The 20394-nt window shown below is 39.0% G+C and overlaps 1 protein-coding gene across 1 annotated transcript in view; it reads right to left on the bottom strand.

The window, feature by feature from the left end:
• LOC126198479 (dmX-like protein 2) overlaps window positions 1-20394 on the bottom strand; it is a 304650-nt gene that overhangs the window by 271859 nt on the left and 12397 nt on the right. Inside the window, exons 5-7 of the mRNA XM_049934840.1 lie at window positions 10419-10560; window positions 1860-2045; window positions 890-1071 (exon numbers count right to left, since the gene is read on the bottom strand). Of these exons, the coding sequence (XP_049790797.1) occupies window positions 890-1071; window positions 1860-2045; window positions 10419-10560 (510 nt within the window). The remainder of the gene's footprint in view (window positions 1-889; window positions 1072-1859; window positions 2046-10418; window positions 10561-20394) is intronic.

Raw genomic sequence — 20394 nt, 5'->3', positions numbered from 1 at the left:
ATATATCTTCTGTCACCCAAGGATTTCTACTAGCCCTTGTCCTTTTACCTACTTGATCCTCTGCTGCCTTCACTACTTCATCCCTCAGAGCAACCCATTCTTCTTCTACTGTATTACTTTCCCCCATTCCTGTCAATTGTTCTGTTATGCTCTCCCTGAAACTCTCTACAACCTCTGGTTTAGTCAGTTTATCAAGGTCCCATCTCCTTAAATTACCACTCTTTTGCAGTTTCTTCAGTTTTAATCTACAGTTCATAACCAATAGATTGTGGTCAGAGTCCACATCTGCCCCTGGAAATTTCTTACAATTTAAAACCTGGTTCCTAAATCTCTGTCTTACCACTATATAATCTATCTGATACCTTTTAGTACCTCCAGGGTTCTTCCATCTATACAACGTTCTTTCATGATTCTTGAACCAAGTGTTAGCTATAATTAATTTATGCTCTGTGCAGAATTCTACCAGACGGCTTCCTCTTTCATTTCTTACCCCCAATCCACATTCACCTACTATGTTTCCTTCTCTCGCTTTTCCTACTATGACTATTAAATTTTCGTCTTCCTTCACTACCTGAATAACTTCTTTTATCTCATCATAAATTTCATCAATTTCTTCATCATCTGCAGAGCTAGTTGGCATATAAACTTGTACTACTGTAGTAGGCGTGGGCTTCGTGTCTATCTTGGCCACAATAACGCGTTCACTATGCTGTTAGTAGTAGCTTACCCGCACTCCTCTATTTTTTTATTCATTATTAAACCTACTCCTGCAAACTTGTAGAACCAAAATATGTTTACATATAAAAAAAGTTTATAAAAATTCTACAATAAAATAAAATTGTTATTATTACATACAATCTTATTCAGGAGCATTTTAATAAAAGCTTACCAGTCTCATTAATGCTTGCCGCAAGGTGAAAATGAAGGCCAGGAGTAACACCCGTACCATGATATCCATAACTATGGAAGTCATGCACACTGTATGTAGAAGGTAGTGTGGGAATGGCAGAACCAACATATAAGCCCTGTGCCTGCTGATTCTTTGCATGCCTTCTTATATGGAAACATGTCCTGTACATAGTAAACAAATCAAATTTTGTGGTGTTGTGTAACAAGCAGTAATGTTGTCATACTATTACATACGAACTTAAGTAGGATTAACTATCGTTAATGAATTCAATTTAACAATCAAATTATGCACAACTTATGGGCTTAAACCAACTTCAGTGCTGGAAAACTGAATTAAACCACCATTTGAATGAGTCAGAATTAACACCAAAGTCAGGGAACACTGAAACAAATATTCCAGTAATATGACAGAAATGCTAAAATAAAATCACTTAAAAATAACTTCACAAAAAACACAAAGTTGTCAGTTTGAAAACAGTGTTACTTGAGTACTGATGCTTCATACAAAAGTTCCTATATATTTGTGAGTAAATACTTTCAATCTGAATTGTTTACCATGTATATAACTGCAAATATTAATAATGAAACAAATTTGATTAAAAACTGACCATTGGAGTTGCTTTATGTCGTGATGAAAGAAATGATAATTCATTTGTAATTGTGTTCAGTGTGGTCCTTTTAATCGCTGTGCAGTGGCTGTTGACTGAAGTATGATTTTTTACCAACTAAAGTATGATTTTTTTACCACATCTTTACTTATACCTGATCACATTCCTAAAAACTATGCATCTCTTGAGCCACAGGCTGATAAACAACTGCACTCAATAGCCTTCTCAACTATCTTATGTGACAGCTATACGGCTTTTTACTGTTTTCAAGTTGTAAACAGTAAAAATGTATACACAAATTATTTATGATGTGGAAGACAAAAGTATTCCTCAAAAACTTACTTCATGTGCTTCAGTCGCTGCATAAATCTGTGCTTGTGACGATGAGTTCGAAATTTAGGATTCTGTGTTGCTAAGGGGTCAAATTGGTTCATATTAACCAAGCCATCATCTGGCAAAACCGTTTCTACCCACAGACGACAGATATTGTCACGACATGATGTCACCAACATGTTGGACACCGAACCTCTGAAAGAAGGAATTGTAATAAGAACATGAAATAATGTTGTCTACTTAAGAACGTAAGTTTAAAACATACTAAATCAAGAGACAGCAATGTAAGTACCAATATGGCTTTTGTTCCACCAGCTTTTCATGGGACATTTGGGCAGTATCCCCGTGTCTTCCCTGAATTAAAACTATAAAACCTGAGATTTGTCAATAATCTGTACATAAGCTTAATCTGTTAATATACTAATCTTGCAGTCTGTATGGAATAACTTTTTGCAGACCATTCCTTCTAATGTCTCTATGAGTATCTAGGTCTCTCACATACCTCAACTAACGAGATGTTCTAGTGTTATTCTGACAACTAAACCATTATTATGGTGAAAATATCCTTTCTCTAATGTCATCTGGGTCTAGCTTGAGCCCAACCACAGCTCAGACCATACCATATGACTGTGTACAAAGGGCGGTGCCCGAGTATAGCTCGGGCTGCTGTTTCCTCGATCCTCAAGTCACCTGACACTCAAAAATTGGACTCATTTCATGTGAGAACACTGTACAGACATCTCGCTACCTGTCCCTTGACAGGTGGTGCCTTCTGTTGACAATTTTTTGAATAATATCAAAAGAAAGTTAGTGAATGTAACAGCTGCTGTCGCAAATCGCTGTACCATTAAATGACTGCACTGACGTAATTTTGTGCATGTACTAATTAGGTTTCACATTTTGCTTTAATTCTGCTATTAATACACATGTTTGTTGAGTGAGCAAGAAATTGCTCAATAATTTTGAAATTTGTGATCTATCACAGAACTAAAGTTAACATGAAAAATTAATCTTGAAGCTTGGTCCTTTTTAGTATGTATTACCTTTGAAGATATACCAATTACATATGTGCCAGTAATGCTTTAAATAATGGGATAAATGGATGGTCTTCTTGGCTGAAAATTCCGCTAAGTGGCCAGTTTTCAGAGTGTTAGGAAGGTTTTTAAACTAAATACACAATGGAATTTTATATGGCTTCCTAAACTGATGAACATAAATGAGTTATATAAAATAAAATTAAATCAGTTAAGCATTTCAACAACTAATTCAGATTTTAAAAAAATCTGTATAGAAAAAAAAAAAACTTCATTGCATAACGTCATATCATCGTTTACCACATAGTCTCTTTTCTTATAACCAGTGCAATCACAAATGCTACACATGATTAATTTCTTAACAGGGTCACCTCTTGCTATGACAGGGTGTAAATGTGAATAAGGAATAAAATTCCCATTCAGTTATAAAAACACTTTTTACCTGGTGAAATAACACTTTTTTCCGTCTTAAGTGACATTATACTTTCTCTTGGAATTGTAAAACTTATGAACTCTTCAAATGGTCAGTGTGTTTTGCACCAGTGACCAGTGTAGAACTGCCTGGTGCTTTAGAAAATGAAACCTTGGGGGGGGGGGGGGGGGGGGGGGGAACCACATGCTTTGGAACGATCTTTGATGTGCAGCAACATTTACACTCACTAGTTTCCGAAGCATTGAAATAGAGACTGTACTGCACTTTTGTAAACCAATCACGGCTCATATCACATGATCTCACCAGCTAATGACAACAGATATTCAGAGCATAGGACACTTTATGTAGTCAGCCAATAGCAACATCACTGTTACGTAGTGCAAACACACAAATAGGAAAAGTTAATAATTTAAATTAATATACATAGTGTAGCTCCAAGAAAAGCTAAGCTTTCACATATAATATTGGTCTTTTTTTTGTGTGTTACACTTAAAAGATATATCACACAAATGTACCAACAAAATTTTAAATAGTGATGTAAATCCTGGTCTTCTGGGATCCAAATTCTTCTAAGTGGTAGGTCCTCAAGGTGTGAAGTTTAGAATCAGAATCAAACACACAGTGATTTAAGAAATTCATCACAAATTCTCACATGTAACCACCTCGCATAAAATGAAATTCACTTTGAAAGTAACACTTTTCAACCCAACATTTGCAATATTTTCCCACAACCGGTTAGATGCCAGAAAATAGGCCTTACTGCGCATGTGCAGCTACAATGACATAGGAGACTCATATGCTCATATGTATTAAGCATTAGTAGATTTTACATTATGCCATAAAAGAAACAGGACATCTGAGGATACTACAAGAGGATCAGAATTTCGTAAATGATACTAAAATGCATAATTCAGCTTAAAGTGCACATTCGTATGTCCAGATTCACAATGAAGTAGGCCCCAACCTGATACTAAGCTTTTCAGTGTGGTTTTTGGGATGTAAATTTTCTTGGAGTACCAGTACTGTATTATCTTGTGTTTAGTTATTCATTATGGCATAATGCCACACATGCCAGAAGATGAAATCGTGCACCTTAAATGCAGTGAACAGTCGAAACTAACCAATAGGGTGGAATGAAACACTTCGTTTCAAATTAATTGACTGCCTCAGCAGAAAAGATTAATAAATTCCAAATTTCTTTAGCAAACTGACAAAAATAACTTCATTGATCTGCAAGGCGATTAATGCTTGGCTGCCAAAAATGTGGAAATAAAATAAAACCATGAAACTCAAACCAATAACATATTTTAGCCTTCCATAACTATGTGAATGTATTTCAATTCACTTCATAGCTCCCGGCCACAGAAATCTATTTTGTTTTCCTTTGATGTGAGAGCTGTAAACAAGGAAGAAACAGCAAAAATCACTAAACATGAACATGGGTACTGTGGAGACTACCCCCTCTCATCAATGCACCCCACACTGCTCTGCACATAGGCAAACTGGCATCTTGGGGGTGCCAGAAATTTTTTTCCAGGCAGCATCTGGCTGCTTGTTGCTATTGCCAATACAGCTAACAGATCCACTTCAAGTAGCCAGAAATGGAAAAAGGTACCACTCATACGTGACTCAACTGCTTAAGCTCAGTGCCCACTGGCAACTGCTCAAACGAACCTAACGTAAACAGTTGCGACATCATGCTCATCAGTAGCAGTTTGTTGTTACGGAGTATTACATAGTCCTCATCCTAAAGCCTCTGACACATTTTGTTGTTGGTTGTAAATGGCGCATTTCCTTTACAACTTAAGTTTTAATACTTGTTTATGTATTTATTTTTCTCTCGTTTATGTTTTCTTGCTGCAGTATTATTCTGCGGAAATGGGAAACAGTAATATTCTTTGTTAGAGTATCAGTTTTCACCAGTCACAATAAAAAAGTTTAACTGAAAAGCAAAAACAATGAAAAATTCCCAGAATTTTAACAAATTCCTGGATTTTCCCAGTTTTCTTCCAGGTGAAAAAATTCCTGGCTTTTTCCCGGATTTATTGGTTGTTCGTAGGTGTGTACACCCCCAGAAGATAAATTAAAATAATAAATGCTGTTGACAGTTACATAGGAAAATGACTGAAAATAAATGTGTGCATATAACCCATAGAGAGATGGGGAAAATGTGTTTTAACTTACTGTATAACTGGGTTTATTTTCAATGTACATCCAATTTATAAAACCAAAATAATATCATATAAATATCCTCCTCCATCATCAACAAAACACGTATTTCTTACTTTTCCAAGTTTTATCTCAACCTGACAGCACATTTCAATGCAGGTGCAATTACTTTAGAAATTGAAACTTTCAGCTTGTTCACAGTATCAGGCTCAGCAAATGTACACTTTCTATTGGGGGGGGGGTCAGATACAGAAACATCTAGTGAGTGTGAGGAGCAGGCATAATCCCAATATGCGATGTTAAATTTTGGGAGAATAGTTTTCAAACAACTTACTTAGTAGACTGAGGTTCTATCTTTGTGGAACTGCATTTCTTCTGTGTAGAACTGTAGCCTTTGAAGTTCTAGATACAAAATACTTTGTGTAAAATGTTTTACCTACCCACAACTCCCTCTTCATATGCATAAGCTTTAACAATCAACACATTCCAAACACCACAAAAAGGTCATCTCTGGACAATATAGAAACCTCCCTCTATTATTTAATTATTGATTCTGGTATGTTTAGGGCTCTACCCATTTTCACGTAAGACACACAAAACAGTGCATTCTTACAACTGCTACTACAAATCCATCATGTTCAAATTCAGATAGATATACATATGCAAAACATTTGAAATGATTGCATTGTTTTCTCTGCCATGTGAAAATGGGTAATGCCTGAACATGTCCAGAAGAATAAACATACAAGTAAATATATACCACAAAGCAGCTGTTGGTGTTCGCAACATGATTGAACAATCACATTTTAATTGCCGCAATTTCAGGTAAATGTATAATTACAGTTGGTATGTAAACTACACTGTAGCAAGCAACACAACAGGCCCAAAGTTGGAGCATGACAATGAATGAAGTGCTAAGGCTTCCAGTAATGTCCTCTCACTCTACCTGTACCGAAATTACTGTCAGATTTGTAGGCAATTTCCGTTATTCTTATTTCGATAGCTAGTACGTGTACAGTCCCCTTTTGTCACAAATATTCTTAACTTTCACCTGCCCCTCCTTTATCTTTTTTACTTTGATTATGACTATATATACCACCTTATAAGACCACATAAACAATATTGATCCAGATCTCATCTTACATACTGGTTTAAGTGGTATGTGACTCGTGGCCAAAAGTTTTTCGGTTGGATTGCTTAGAAAACATATAATCAATACACACAGGCACAAGGAGCGAGTAAAAAGTAAATTCCCCTCACTCACTGTCAACCAAAGGATAGATCATTTTCCAAGACTGTCAAGATACACACAGTGCACAAATAAATTACAACTTCTTATGGAAAATTTATGATTCGGAGTACATTATATACATGTTATTTTCAGATTCTTTGGTCAATGGCTGTTTGACTGTATTTCTGGAAGTTCGTCAAAAATGTGTGTGGTGGTGTCCATGATTCCTAGAAGTCTCGATTATTGGTGTCAGACAGAACCACAGGAGCTTCTACCATTTCATTTAGGGCATAGTTTGAAATAAGTATATACAACTGTTCCTTGTAGTACAACCACAATGGTTGCCTCCTAGTTAAAATACTCTTCCCAAGCAACTCTTCTAAACTCCAAACTGGTTTTTGTAACAAGCTGGTTTATTTCATACAAACACTTGGTCTGATTCCATAGAAATTATATTTAAGCTGCCAAATTTTTTGCAATACTATATGAAGCTCACCATTTTTCCAGCATAGTTTGAAATTTGGAAACCAGGCATAACCTGTCTGTAAACCTTTGTAAACAATGTTGGCCGCTATTTTGTACACATTAGGTACCTTCATACCACCTCACATGTTAGGTAGATTATTGGACGTGTCACTGAATCACCTGAATGGAAGTCTGTGCCATAATTCTGTGCTCTCTTCATGTATTGACATTTTAAGAATCCCACCTGCATATAATATCTATTGCAAAAATTCATTTCCAGTTGTTGTTTTACCCTAGAGGAAAGGCTTGACCCTGTGGCCCACCAATTCCACTGAGCTTCAGCATATTTTGTGACAAACACTCAAAAGCAATTCCTTTGGAAGGAGTTTTCACAAAAACTAGGGTTGAAGGTTACTATGTTAGTATCAACTTCAGATAAAGTGGAATTGATAAAACATACTGCAGTTATGCCCACATTTCTGAGAAATAATGCCTTGTGGCTCTATATGAAGAGTTAATTTCAAGATTTACACAGAAATTATGAGTGTGTTGGAAAGATGGCCGATGCACGGTAACCCCACATATGCGCCACAATGTAGAACATTGAGACTATTCAAAACCACATTGAAAGTGATCACTGAGTTAGTGTTTTTCAGATCACATGGAATTTTTAAGGTTATCAATCAATCTATCTACATATGGAAACTGGACAAGTGTGTTTTTTGTGTTCCAGGACCTGAATGAAGGGCACAAAGCTGCACAGGTTGAAATTCCTTGTACACACAATAATCATTGTGTAATGTGATGTGGGTGCATTAGTACATTACTTGACAAGAAGGGAACAATACGGAGTGCACACAGTGAAAACCATGGCAGGGCATTTACTAGCAAGGTCTTCGCCATAGTGTTCTGGAAGTGCTGAAGCACTCTGCTTGTCAATTTTCTCTAAGGATGTACTGTTAAGGTTCCCTACTACTGTAAGCTGCTTTTCCGAATCTGAGCTGTTAAATCACAAAAATTTCATTGGTGCACCAATAAGTTCTATGTTGCTCCTCCATGACAATGCCAACATTGTATAACACTAATAAAGCAACAAACAAACCAATATTCACTGCAGTGTGATATAGCCCAGACAAACACTATTTCGTGTATATCAGATGAATGAATTCTGCAGTTGCAGTGAACACACATCTTGTACAGAAATAACAGCACTCACATATATAAAAAAGCAGCTCAGCCAAAAGCAAAAAAGTAATGATAAAATGAAAGAACTAATAATAATAATAATAATAATTTTGTGTGGCTCAATTGCTTTATGTAAATCTTTCTATTTGACGGTGCTTCAGCGACTTGTGTGTAGTTAACCTACTCCATGTATCCAACCAGGGAAGGGAGACCTACAGTTTAACAAACATGGAATCCAAACCAGGTTTCATTTCTAGTAACTCTTCACAATAATGAGAGGCGCTGGCTAGATTAAAATGAAAACAAAAATCCATGGTCCAACCAAGATTAAATCCTGCAATATCTCAGTTTCCAGGAACAGGCTTTACCGCTAGCCTACCAGGCATGACATGTATACAGGGTGAACATCAATAAAACTGACACACTGCAGGGACGGATTACTGACTGGAAATGGAGAAAAAAAAAAGGCATATTAACATGGATCACTGCCACAGCAGATGGCATTGACAAATGACAGTTCCTCTGACCACGTGCCCCATGTTCCTTGTGTGTTGCAGGCTGCGTAATTGTCGCAGTGTACTATAAGCAGTGGAATAGTCCAGTATTCAACCCAAGAACAAACCAAGATGGTGTCTGGGTATGACCAAGCAGATGGAAATGGTAGACAGGCCACATAGCTGTACCAAAGCAAGAACCCTCACAGACATCAATCATATCACGCAACATTTCAAGCCCATTTTGGGGGTTTGTGTGATTACAGGTCCTTTCAGACAGACGAACATGCGGGGAGGAGGCAGACTGCTTAAACCAGATTTGGTAGATCGCATTGAACAGGATAATGAGACGAAACAAAATACAAGCTCCAGGCATATGGCCCACCAACATGATGTAAGCCAAAGTACAACTATCTGCACCCCATGGAGGCCACTTTGAACATCTGTTGTGAGGTGTATGCCATGCAGCCCTGTACTGTTCTGGGATGATTTGTTATCATTGCATGCACACCGTCCATTTCTCGACACATGTACACAGGATCTTTTTTCCTCCATTTCTAGCCAGGAAACCATCCCTAAGTTTGTCAGTTTTACTAATGTTCACCCTGTGTAGATTTGTATGTAGGGTTTGAGGAGTGAGTCTGTGTGTGTCGAAATGTGCGACATGTATGGCAGCATCTTTTGAATGTACTGATTTAGAAGCTTAAATTATTTACACTGCCAAGAGATCGTAGACCTTAGTATTCGATGTAAATTTCAATTTGAAACCCTTATCCCTCCAGTGACCCTATAAGGGGTTCTAGGGAACCCTAGAAAGATTGCTTATTATTGTAAAATCTGCTAATTAGTTCTAAATGTGCTCTACATAAAAATAATATTTTTAATTTAATACGAAAAAATCTCAGTTACGCTGTGTTACAACATTTTCATCACCTGTGAAGAGATATGAAGCTAAACCTCCACCCACACACACCATCTAATGATTTAAAAATGTACTCTTGTCTGATTTCACTTCCATTAATATCATGCAATGACATCTACTGGACCTTTTAGTGCAATAAAAACTAATTGTGTATTAATGGTGTACTTCTGGGTGTTTCCATTTTATTCACAAGTGACCGAGTCAATTTCTTCAGGTGCTGCAAATTGTGCTGTTATGTGTATTTGCAGTACTAAAAGGAGATGACTTGGTCAGTTGTTGAAATACTGTATGTAAACTAGAAATGCAAACTCTCAGAAGTACATAAATAATCAATCATGCTGATGAAAGCTCTTTGTATCATTTTAAACACATTCCTCACCTGCACTATCCACAGAAAATGGAGTACCCTTTTGTACTTAGATTTCTGTAGTGCAACATTCAACAATGATAAAATCAAAAATGTCTTGCACTTATCATGTAATCTCAAAGACAGCAGTAATTCTTCAAATCACGAGTAACCCTGCATCAGATGGGATTATCATTTCCTACGAAGACTGTACACAGCTTTGCAAAAACACTATAATAATTAAATTATTACTAGTAACATCTTTTTTAAAAAATCTTTAAGCACTCACTTTGGCATAAATTTGCTGGTTTTTCGCCAGGACAAGTTTGTAACTGCTCTTGGATGTGCTATATACACAAAGCCAAAATTCACTTCACTTATTGTTGAATGCCCTCCAAATGGCTGATCAATACTTTTAGATGGGAATAATACTGTAAAAGAACAATGATAGTATTTATAAAACAAATTGTTAAATATGAGAACAATAAAGTAGGAAATCTGAAAAATATACAGAACAGTATATGCATTAAAGATCATATTCATCAATTAGCAACGAGAAATTGTTATTACTACAGGAAATCCGATGATTAGTCTGAAAAAAAGGGGGTTATTTGCAAATGATTTGGTGTCTGTAATACATGGTGTTGTTGTTGTTCTCCAAAGGTAAGCTGTCCAAGCTAGTATATTCTGTGCAAGCATCCTCATCTCTGCATAACTACCACAATCTACGTTCAAATGAACTGGCTAACTGTATTTCAAGCCTTGGTCTCCCTCTACAATTTTTATCCCCAATACGTTCTTCTGTTACCAAACTGATGATTCCTTGTTGTCTCATGATGGTCTCAGGCATCCTATCAGTTGAAACCATTGTCTTGTGAACTATAACACATACTTGTAGAGCATGGGAAAAAGTACAGACAGAAGTATGGTTCAAAGTAAATTAGAATCTTCTATCTACTGCCCTGGACAAGCGCATTTTAGGATCACCAGAAGTCCACTATCGAATAAAAAAATAAATAAATAAATAAATAAGTTAAAAAAGATGATGTCATAAAGCTTACAAAATCAATAGTGTAGCTTGAGGGACGTAGAGATGGCCAAGGACTCAGACGTATAGGGCAGCACAGAGCAGCCAAGCTAGATAATACTGTCTGCAGCATCAGGCCATGGTCGTTAGATCAGATAAGTGTATAGGAAAATATTGTACTGTATTGTCTATCATCATATCGGATTTCATTAGGCATGGCCTGCAACTCAATAGGTATAGGAAGGGGAGGTTGGCAAAGCTTATAGATGACAGTGTAGTGAGCAGCGGTGGGATCACTCACGGGAAAATTCCTGAAGTAGTTGGTGTTAGAGCTGCACCATTTTTAGATTGAAGTCAGCTGACAGGTATCCCTGCTTAAAGAAAGTTTCTCTAAAAAAGGAACCACCTTCAAAGAAGATCAGGTATCCAAGTGGTGAAGGAATTAGCATATTTCATCTCAATATAACAGGTATTAGAGGTAAAGTTAGCAAACTGCTTGTAGGTGTTGACTGACATTACTGGTTTATCAGAGTACCACTTAAATAATGTGATAGTTTAGAGGTTTCCTTTACCAGGATACAGATTAGCTGGCTGTTTTTCAAGGAGTTCTTTATGGAGTGGGGGAGTGACCAAGTATGTAGGAAACAGCACTCCAGTTGAGTCCGTAGATGTATCACAGTACTGCACTGAACAGGTATTTGAATGTTGTGGGCAGATAAATTAAGTGACACTGAACTTTAATTTTAGTTATTTACAGTTATTTATAGATAGCCTAACTCTGATTCCAGAGTATTTCCAATCAAGCTAGAAATGGATCTTGGTTCATTTTATAGGGAGCAGCAAAACTTAGTTTTATGTGTGACTTCTGTGGTGTCACCACCAGACACCACACTTGCTAGGTGGTAGCCTTTAAATCGGCCGCGGTCCATTAGTATACGTCGGACCCGCGTGTCGCCACTGTCAGTGATCGCAGACCGAGCGCCGCCACACGGCAGGTCTAGAGAGACTTACTACCACTCGCCCAGTTGTACAGCCGACGTTCATAGGAATGGTTCACTGACAATCACACTCTCATTTGCCGAGACGATAGTTAGCATAGCCTTCAGCTACGTCAATTGCTACGACCTAGCGAGGCGCCATTACCAGTTAATATTGAAATTATACTTTTGTATTGTCAAGAGCGATGTACACCGATTATGGATTAAAGTTAAGTATTACATCAACTACGTACTTTATTTGCTACTATTAATTCCCTTAACTGTTCCAGACCTCACGCCAGTCTGCATCAGATTAAACGCGTGTATTTCGGCCTCCTATAGCAACACGGTGTTGGCTCTTCTGCCAACACTTCAACTTCAATATTAGTTTTGTATGTTATTGTGCAAGAAAAAGGATGCTGGAAGCTCCCCTAAATTCACATGACCTGATGCATCCTGTATTTTTTCCAACCATGGTGCAGAGGAACATTAACACAATTATTGAATATATTTTTATTCATTCTTCATTACTAGATGGACATTCTATCAGTAAAAGAGTGAATGGTCTTTCAGACCATGAAGCATAAATTTTAACACTAAAATATTTTTGTACTCAAGCAAATGGCATATATATTTATGAACTACATAGTAAAGCTAATCCAGCAGCAATAGAGTTTTGTTAACCTTGTTACGGAACAGGAGTGGCAGGATGTTTGTAGTGCTGACAACATATATGACAAATATAACACTTTCCTCACACATTGCTCATGGTCTTTGAAAGTTGCTTTCCATTAGGACATACAAAACAGGGTTCTAGCAGTAAAATGTAACCTGGGTGGCTGACTAGTGGGATAAGGATATCATGTAGAAAAAACTGGGAATTATTAACGAAAATGTTAGAAGTAGTCACAATTGAGCTACAGTATTCCATTACAAACAGTATTGTAAGATACTTAAAAATATTCTTAGGAAGGCAAAGAGCATGTCGTACACAAATAGAATAGCTAATTCAGAGAATAAAATTAAAACCATATGGTCAGTCATGAAGAAAGTGTCTGGTCAGCAGCATGAGGTTGAGGATATAAAGTCAGTACATAGCAAAAAGGTTTCTGTTACTGATAAGTCAGATATATGTACAGTATTTAACAATCACTTTCTGAACACAGTTGGTGAATTAAATAAAACCTTAGTTTCTACAGGGAATCACACAGATCTCTTGGAAAATGGTCTTCCGAGACTGATATCTGAAATACTCGTCTGTGATAGTGATAAGGGAGAGATTGGGTCAATAATTAAATCACTGATGACTAAGGACTCAATGAAGGAGTATCTAGCAGAATACTGAAGTACTGTGCTGTACATGTTGGCCCTGTACTTAGCCATATTCATAATTTTTCCTTCATGAATGGTCAGTTTCCTGAATGATTAACGTACTCAGTAGTAAAGCTGCTTCATAAAAAGGGAGAAAGGGATAACGTAGACAATTTTAGACCTACTTCTATGTCGTCATTGTTTTCTAAAGTTACTGAAAAGGCTGGGTATGTAAAGGTAATTGATCATTTCATCCATGTAATTTGCTGTCAAATGTACAGTTCGGTTTTAGAAGTTGTTTAACTACTGAAAAGGCTGTAGTCTTTCTTCTCTGGGAGGTACTGAATGTATTAAACAAAAGGTAAACAAGGGGCATCTTTTTTTATTTAACTAAGGCATTTGATTGTGTTGACCACAAAAATATTGCTAAAGAAGATGGACCATCATGGAATATGGGAAGCAGTTCACAACTGGTTCAGCTCTTACTTTAAGAACAGACAGCAAAAGGTCATTCTCAACAATACTGAGAATGGCTATGATGTGGAGTCCGAGTGGGGCATGGTTAAATGGGGGTGCCCCAGGGATCAGTGCTGGGGCCACTCTTGTTCCTAATTTGTGTAAATGAGGCACCTTCTAGTATAACAAGTCATTCTAAAATATTTGTTTGCTGATGACACAAATTTGGTAGTAAAGGATGTTGTGTGCAACACTGGCACTGTCATAAATAGTGCAATTCCAGGCCTAAGTTCACTGCTTGTAGAAAATAAACTAACACTAAATCACAGTAAGACTCAGTTTTTACGGTGTATAACACGCAACTCAACAAAACTCGACATTTTGATTACACAGAATGGGCATATGATTAATGAAACTGAACAGTTCAAATTTTTAGGTGTTCAGATAGACAGTAAATTGTTGTGGAAAGCCCATGTTCAGGATCTTGTTCAAAGAGTTAATGCCACCATTTTTACTATTAGAACAGTGTCTGAAGTAAGTGATAGTTCGGCACAAAAAGCAGTGTACTTTACTTATTTTCATTTGTATATGATTTATGGTATTATTTTTTGGGTAACTCTCCCCATTCTCCAAGGGTATTTTTGGCTCAGAAACATACTGCATTTGGATCGCACCTCCCTTACTCACTCCTGTGCAGAAAGGCTTGCAGTATTTTGCTGCAGTCATTTTCAATAAGCTACCACAAGAATTCAAAAATCTTAGCAGTAACCCATGCGCTTTCAAATCTAAGCTGAAGAGCTTCCTTATCGGTTACTCCTTCTGAACATTTTATTTTATCTCTTATTACTTCTCTCATCAGGGGATCACCAATTTAGTATTGGAGGGCAGCGTGGAGGGTAAAAATCGTAGGGGGAGACCAAGAGATGAATACACTAAGCAGATTCAGAAGGATGTAGGTTGCAGTAGGTACTGGGAGATGAAGAAGCTTGCACAGGATAGAGTAGCATGGAGAGCTGCATCAAACCAGTCTCAGGACTGAAGACCACAACAACAACATTACTTCTCTGTTGTAATTTCATGTAGTGACACAGGTGATGACGATGGAGATTTGCTCCTCCATTTGGTCCTGCAGAACTAGACGTGTAAAATAAAATAAATAAAAGACTACAAGGGTACATATGCAGAATTTCAAGGCAACCAGAAAAGTGGAAGTTGTTCAGAATTGAGCTGTATGATTTGACCAAAACATATATGCAGCACTTATATTTATAATAATATTATGAAAAGGAAAGTTGCCACTCACCATGTAGCAGAGATGTTGAGTCACAGATAGGTACAACAAAACGACTGTCACAAATAAAGCTTTAGACAAGTAAGGCCTTCGTCAAAAATAGACGACACACACACACACACACACACACACACACACACACACACACACCTTGGTGAAGCCCTTACTGGCCGAAGTTTTATTTGCAGTCTTTTTGTTGCTCCTATCTGCGACTCAGCATCTCCGTTATATGGTGACAATATTGTTACATTCCATTGTAGATTTCAATTGTTGATTTTTGCACTTATATTTACACAATGTTAAATGAAAGCTTGTCAAATATTTCATTGAAAGATAAAGAATTTCACTTTTGAAGTTTTGAAATGGACATGGCCAGCCACAGTTGCTATGCAACAAATGCAATTAGTGTGCGAGTTTTGATTTCTGAATTATGCTCATTGTCCTCCAACAACTCATCGATATGACAGTGAGCAGGCAGCAGATGACATTTAATTCCTTCAACTGTTTTTTCTTACTAAGAAGAGCAATGCAGCATTGATATTGTTTATTTTATACTTCAATAGAGTTTCTTAGTTTTGAAGGTCAAGTTTATTTGTTTTCTCCTGAGTTACACGTTGTACAATGATATAATTTGTATAATGTACAAAAAATCTACTCACCAAGCAGTGGCAGGAGAGCACATATACAAAAAAGGTTTTGCTTATCCAAGCTATCAGAGCCAGTGGCTCCTCCTTTCAGCAGAAGGATTGAAGGGGAAGAAAGAGGGTTGAAAGAAAAGGAACTGGAGAGGATTAGGAAAAGGAGTAGAGTTTGGAAAAGTCACCCAGAGCCCCGGGTCAGGGTGATGGAATGAGAAGGAAAGGTACATTCAGCGGCATTTGTGGATGCGTTGGTCAACAAAGGTAGAGGTTAATTCTGTGTGAGCATTGTCCAAAGTCACAATAGGATGAACATTAGGGAGACCTGTGCAGTTGGGTTTGTGGAGTTTGTAGAATAGGTAAAAGGTAGGAGTGTGGGGTGTTGTTGGTGTGAGGGGGGAGATTGGTTCGTGTGTCAGGTTTTGAGATGGACCTAAGACCTGGAGGAGCTGGTGGAGGTCCTGTTGGGATGGTATCATGGCTATAAGGTTTGTATGCAGAGGTGCCGAAAAGTTGGCGGAAACTGTCAGCCATATAGTCACTATGAGTCGTGACCACTGTGGTGCAACCTTTGTATGTGGGAAGGATGACAAGGTCTGGAATGGTTTTCATGCAATGGATAGCTTTGTACTCCATAGGAGTGATGCTGAATTCAATGGGGAGAGATTCAGGAAAGGAACATGCACCCAGGTTAGAAATTAGGAATTCCTGAAAGGCTACCAGGGGATGACTGGGTGGAAAGGGAGGAGAATCTCAGTTGGAGCGAGGTCAGGACTGTTTTAAGGAAGGCTCTGTGGTTGGCTGTTGCCAGTGGGTTGTGTGGTGAAGAAATGTTTCCATTGGAGAGAGTGAGTAAAGGAATGGAGGTCCTTTACAAGGCCAGAATGAATGAACCTAGGTTTTGGGCTAAAGGTGAGGCCGTCAGAAATAGCTGAAACGTCTACAGGGGTCAGAATTTTGGTAGGCAGATTGACAACAGTTTTACAGGATGGTACTTACTTGGGTATTCGCATGGCACCATCTTATTCCAACTTATTCATGGGCCATCCAGAGGCATCCTTCCTGCACAGTCAACACCAAAAATACCTTGTCTGGTTCAGATACACTAATGAGACTTTCATTATCTGGACTCCAGGCATGGACAACTTTTTCTCTTTCCTCCATAAATTCTACACCTACTCCCAAAACCACTTCGCCAGCTGATCGTCAACTCAATGAGCCATCTACCTAGACGATGGTCTCCACCTCTCAGATGGCTCCATAAATACATCTGTTCATATCACCTGCACCAACCACAAACAGTACCACCACTCTGACAGCTGTCACCCATTACACATCAAAAAGTATCTTCCCTACAGCCTCGCACCTGCAGTGGAAGGTGGGAGCTGTCAAAATATACCGATAACTTGACCAGGGCCTTCACTGACAGACAGTACCCTACCCAGCTCATCCACAAACAGATCTCCTGTGCCTTCACCTCCTCTCACAGCAATAAACCTGTTAAACAGCCACTGACTAACATTCCTCTGATAACCCAATATCACCCTGGCCTTGAAAATTTCAACCAATTCCTTCACCAGAGCTTCGACTACCTTTTGTAATGCCCTTAGATGAGGAATATTCCATCCAAATCACCACCTACCCAACCTACAGGGTATCCTTGTTCATTCCTACTCAAATCCTGCTCCTAATACTGCATCCTATTTACAATTTGTACAGAAACCAGATGGCAGTTATAAGAGTCGAGGGGCATGAAAGGGAAGCAGTGGTTGGGAAAGGAGTGAGACAGGGTTGTAGCCTCTCCCCGATGTTATTCAATCTGTATATTGAGCAAGCAGTAAAGGAAACAAAAGACAAATTCGGAGTAGGTATTAAAATCCAAGGAGAAGAAATAAAAACTTTGAGGTTCGCTGATGACATTGTAATTCTGTCAGAGACAGCAAAGGACTTGGAAGAGCAGTTGAACGGAATGGACAGCATCTTGAAAGGAGGATATAAGATGAACATCAACAAAAGCAAAACGAGGATAATGGAATGTAGTCAAATTATATCGGGTGATGCTGAGGGGATTAGATTAGGAAATGAGACACTTAAAGTAGTAAAGGAGTTTTGCTATTTAGGGAGTAAAATAACTGATGATGGTCGAAGTAGAGAGGATATAAAATGTAGACTGGCAATGGCAAGGAAATCGTTTCTGAAGAAGAGAAATTTGTTAACATCGAGTATAGATTTAAGTGTCAGGAAGTCGTTTCTGAAAGTATTTGTATGGAGTGTAGCCATGTATGGAAGTGAAACATGGACGATAACCAGTTTGGACAAGAAGAGAATAGAAGCTTTCGAAATGTGGTGCTACAGAAGAATGCTGAAGATAAGGTGGGTAGATCACGTAACTAATGAGGAGGTATTGAATAGGATTGGGGAGAAGAGCAGTTTGTGGCACAACTTGACTAGAAGAAGGGATCGGTTGGTAGGACATGTTTTGAGGCATCAAGGGATCACAAATTTAGCATTGGAGGGCAGTGTGGAGGGTAAAAATCGTAGAGGGAGACCACAAGATCAATACACTAAGCAGATTCAGAAGGATGTAGGTTGCAGTAGGTACTGGGAGATGAAGAAGCTTGCACAGGATAGAGTAGCATGGAGAGCTGCATCAAACCAGTCTCAGGACTGAAGACCACAACAACAACAACAACAACAACAACAACAACAATGGGTCATTCCCTTGTGACTGACACATGAGCCGATCTTTTACACCCACCCACCACCACCACAAATTGCTGTCCAGTCACAGGTACAGCGTACCTTATGAAAGGTAGGGTCAGCACTCTACGTGGGCATTTCAAGTAAAAAACTACTGACCACCACCAAACTGTGGCATACCACAAGCCTGATTTCACAGTTGCCGAACATGCTGCACACCACAACATAACTGGGTTCAATAACTGCTTCACTACACGAGCCACTCAGATACTTGCTTCCAGCACTAGCTTCTCTGAACTACACAGCGGGGAACTGCCAATTCAGAATATCCTGCACTCTTGCAATCATCCTGCCCTTGACCTCTCCTAAACTGTTTCCCACTGCCTCACCTCACCTTTTCCCTTCTCTCTTCTGTCCCCAGCACTCTTCCCCATCTAGACCTCCCTTTCACTCTTCTCTCCCTGTCCTCCCTCCACCTTCAACCTCATCTCCTTTGCTCCCATTTCTTTTCTCCCATCTATCTCTCTAATCTTATCTGTTCAACTGTCTGAACTCCTTTTTCATCTTGCTGTACAGCCACTGGTTCATCTGTCATCAGCCCTGCCTTACACTATCCTGCTACCCCCTCCTCCCCTCATGCATCCTTTTCTTACCCCTCCCTACCTCTCTCTACTTAGGCAACTGCCTTCTATAATCAACTGTCAGTCTCACTGTGGCCACATGTGTGAGCGTTTGGCCATCTGAGTGTGTGTACTTTTGCTAGAGAAAGAGCTCAAAAGCTAGTGTAAATACTGTTGGTGTTTCCATGCGCTGTGGTGACTCCTTTCTGGATTGGGGGGGGGGGGGGGGGGCAGTGGCAGTGAGAAGATGATAACACTTTCCAGACACTAGGCATGCCGAACTGTCGCTCGACCAGTGTCTTGTTCTGCTCCAATGAGGCAACATCCCCGCCCTCGCTCTCAGCAGCTCACCCGTGCAACGCCACATGGGCCACATTGTCATCTGCCACATTTTGCTGGGGTATGCATGAACTACAGAACTCTTGCCCCACACTCATCACCGTTGTCCTGTCGCAGTCCATTTAATGAGAGGAGTGCTAACATGTTTTTTCCATGCTGCCTTCCAAAGCTGCATCTTCTCGAGGCAGCTCTACTGACTACAGTAGTACAAAGCCTGATGCCAGACACTCTGTGTCCCCTTGGTATCAGCAATTGGAATACTGTGTGCAGTGTAGTGCAAATAGTGCAGTAGCGCAGAGCATGCCAGGACTGGCCAATTTATTACTATCCGATCCCTGGCCGTTTTGGAGCTCCTTTGCCACCAAGCAGAACTATAGACCTATATCTCTAACGTTGATCAGTTGTAGAATTTTGGAACACGTATTATGTTCGAGTATAATGACTTTTCTGGAGATTATAAATCTACTCTGTAGGAATCAGCATGGGTTTAGAAAAAGACAGTCGTGTGAAACCCAGCTCGCGCTATTCGTCCACGAGACTCAGAGGGCCATAGACACGGGTTCACAGGTAGATGCCGTGTTTCTTGACTTCCGCAAGGCGTTCGATACAGTTCCCCCCAGTCGTTTAATGAACAAAGTAAGAGCATATGGACTATCAGACCAATTGTGTGATTGGATTGAGGAGTTCCTACATAACAGAACACAGCATGTCATTCTCAATGCAGAGAAGTCTTCCGAAGTACGAGTGATTTCAGGTGTGCCGCAGGGGAGTGTCATAGGACCGTTGATATTCACAATATACATAAATGACCTGGTGGATGACATCGGAAGTTTACTGAGGCTTTTTGCAGATGATGCTGTGGTGTATCGAGAGGTTGCAACAATGGAAAATTGTATTGACATGCAG

Source organism: Schistocerca nitens, chromosome 8 (assembly GCF_023898315.1).
Source record: "Schistocerca nitens isolate TAMUIC-IGC-003100 chromosome 8, iqSchNite1.1, whole genome shotgun sequence".
Lineage (NCBI taxonomy): Eukaryota > Metazoa > Arthropoda > Insecta > Orthoptera > Acrididae > Schistocerca > Schistocerca nitens.
Note: the sequence above shows the minus strand (reverse complement) of the source record. Positions and strands in the feature narration are given on the sequence as shown.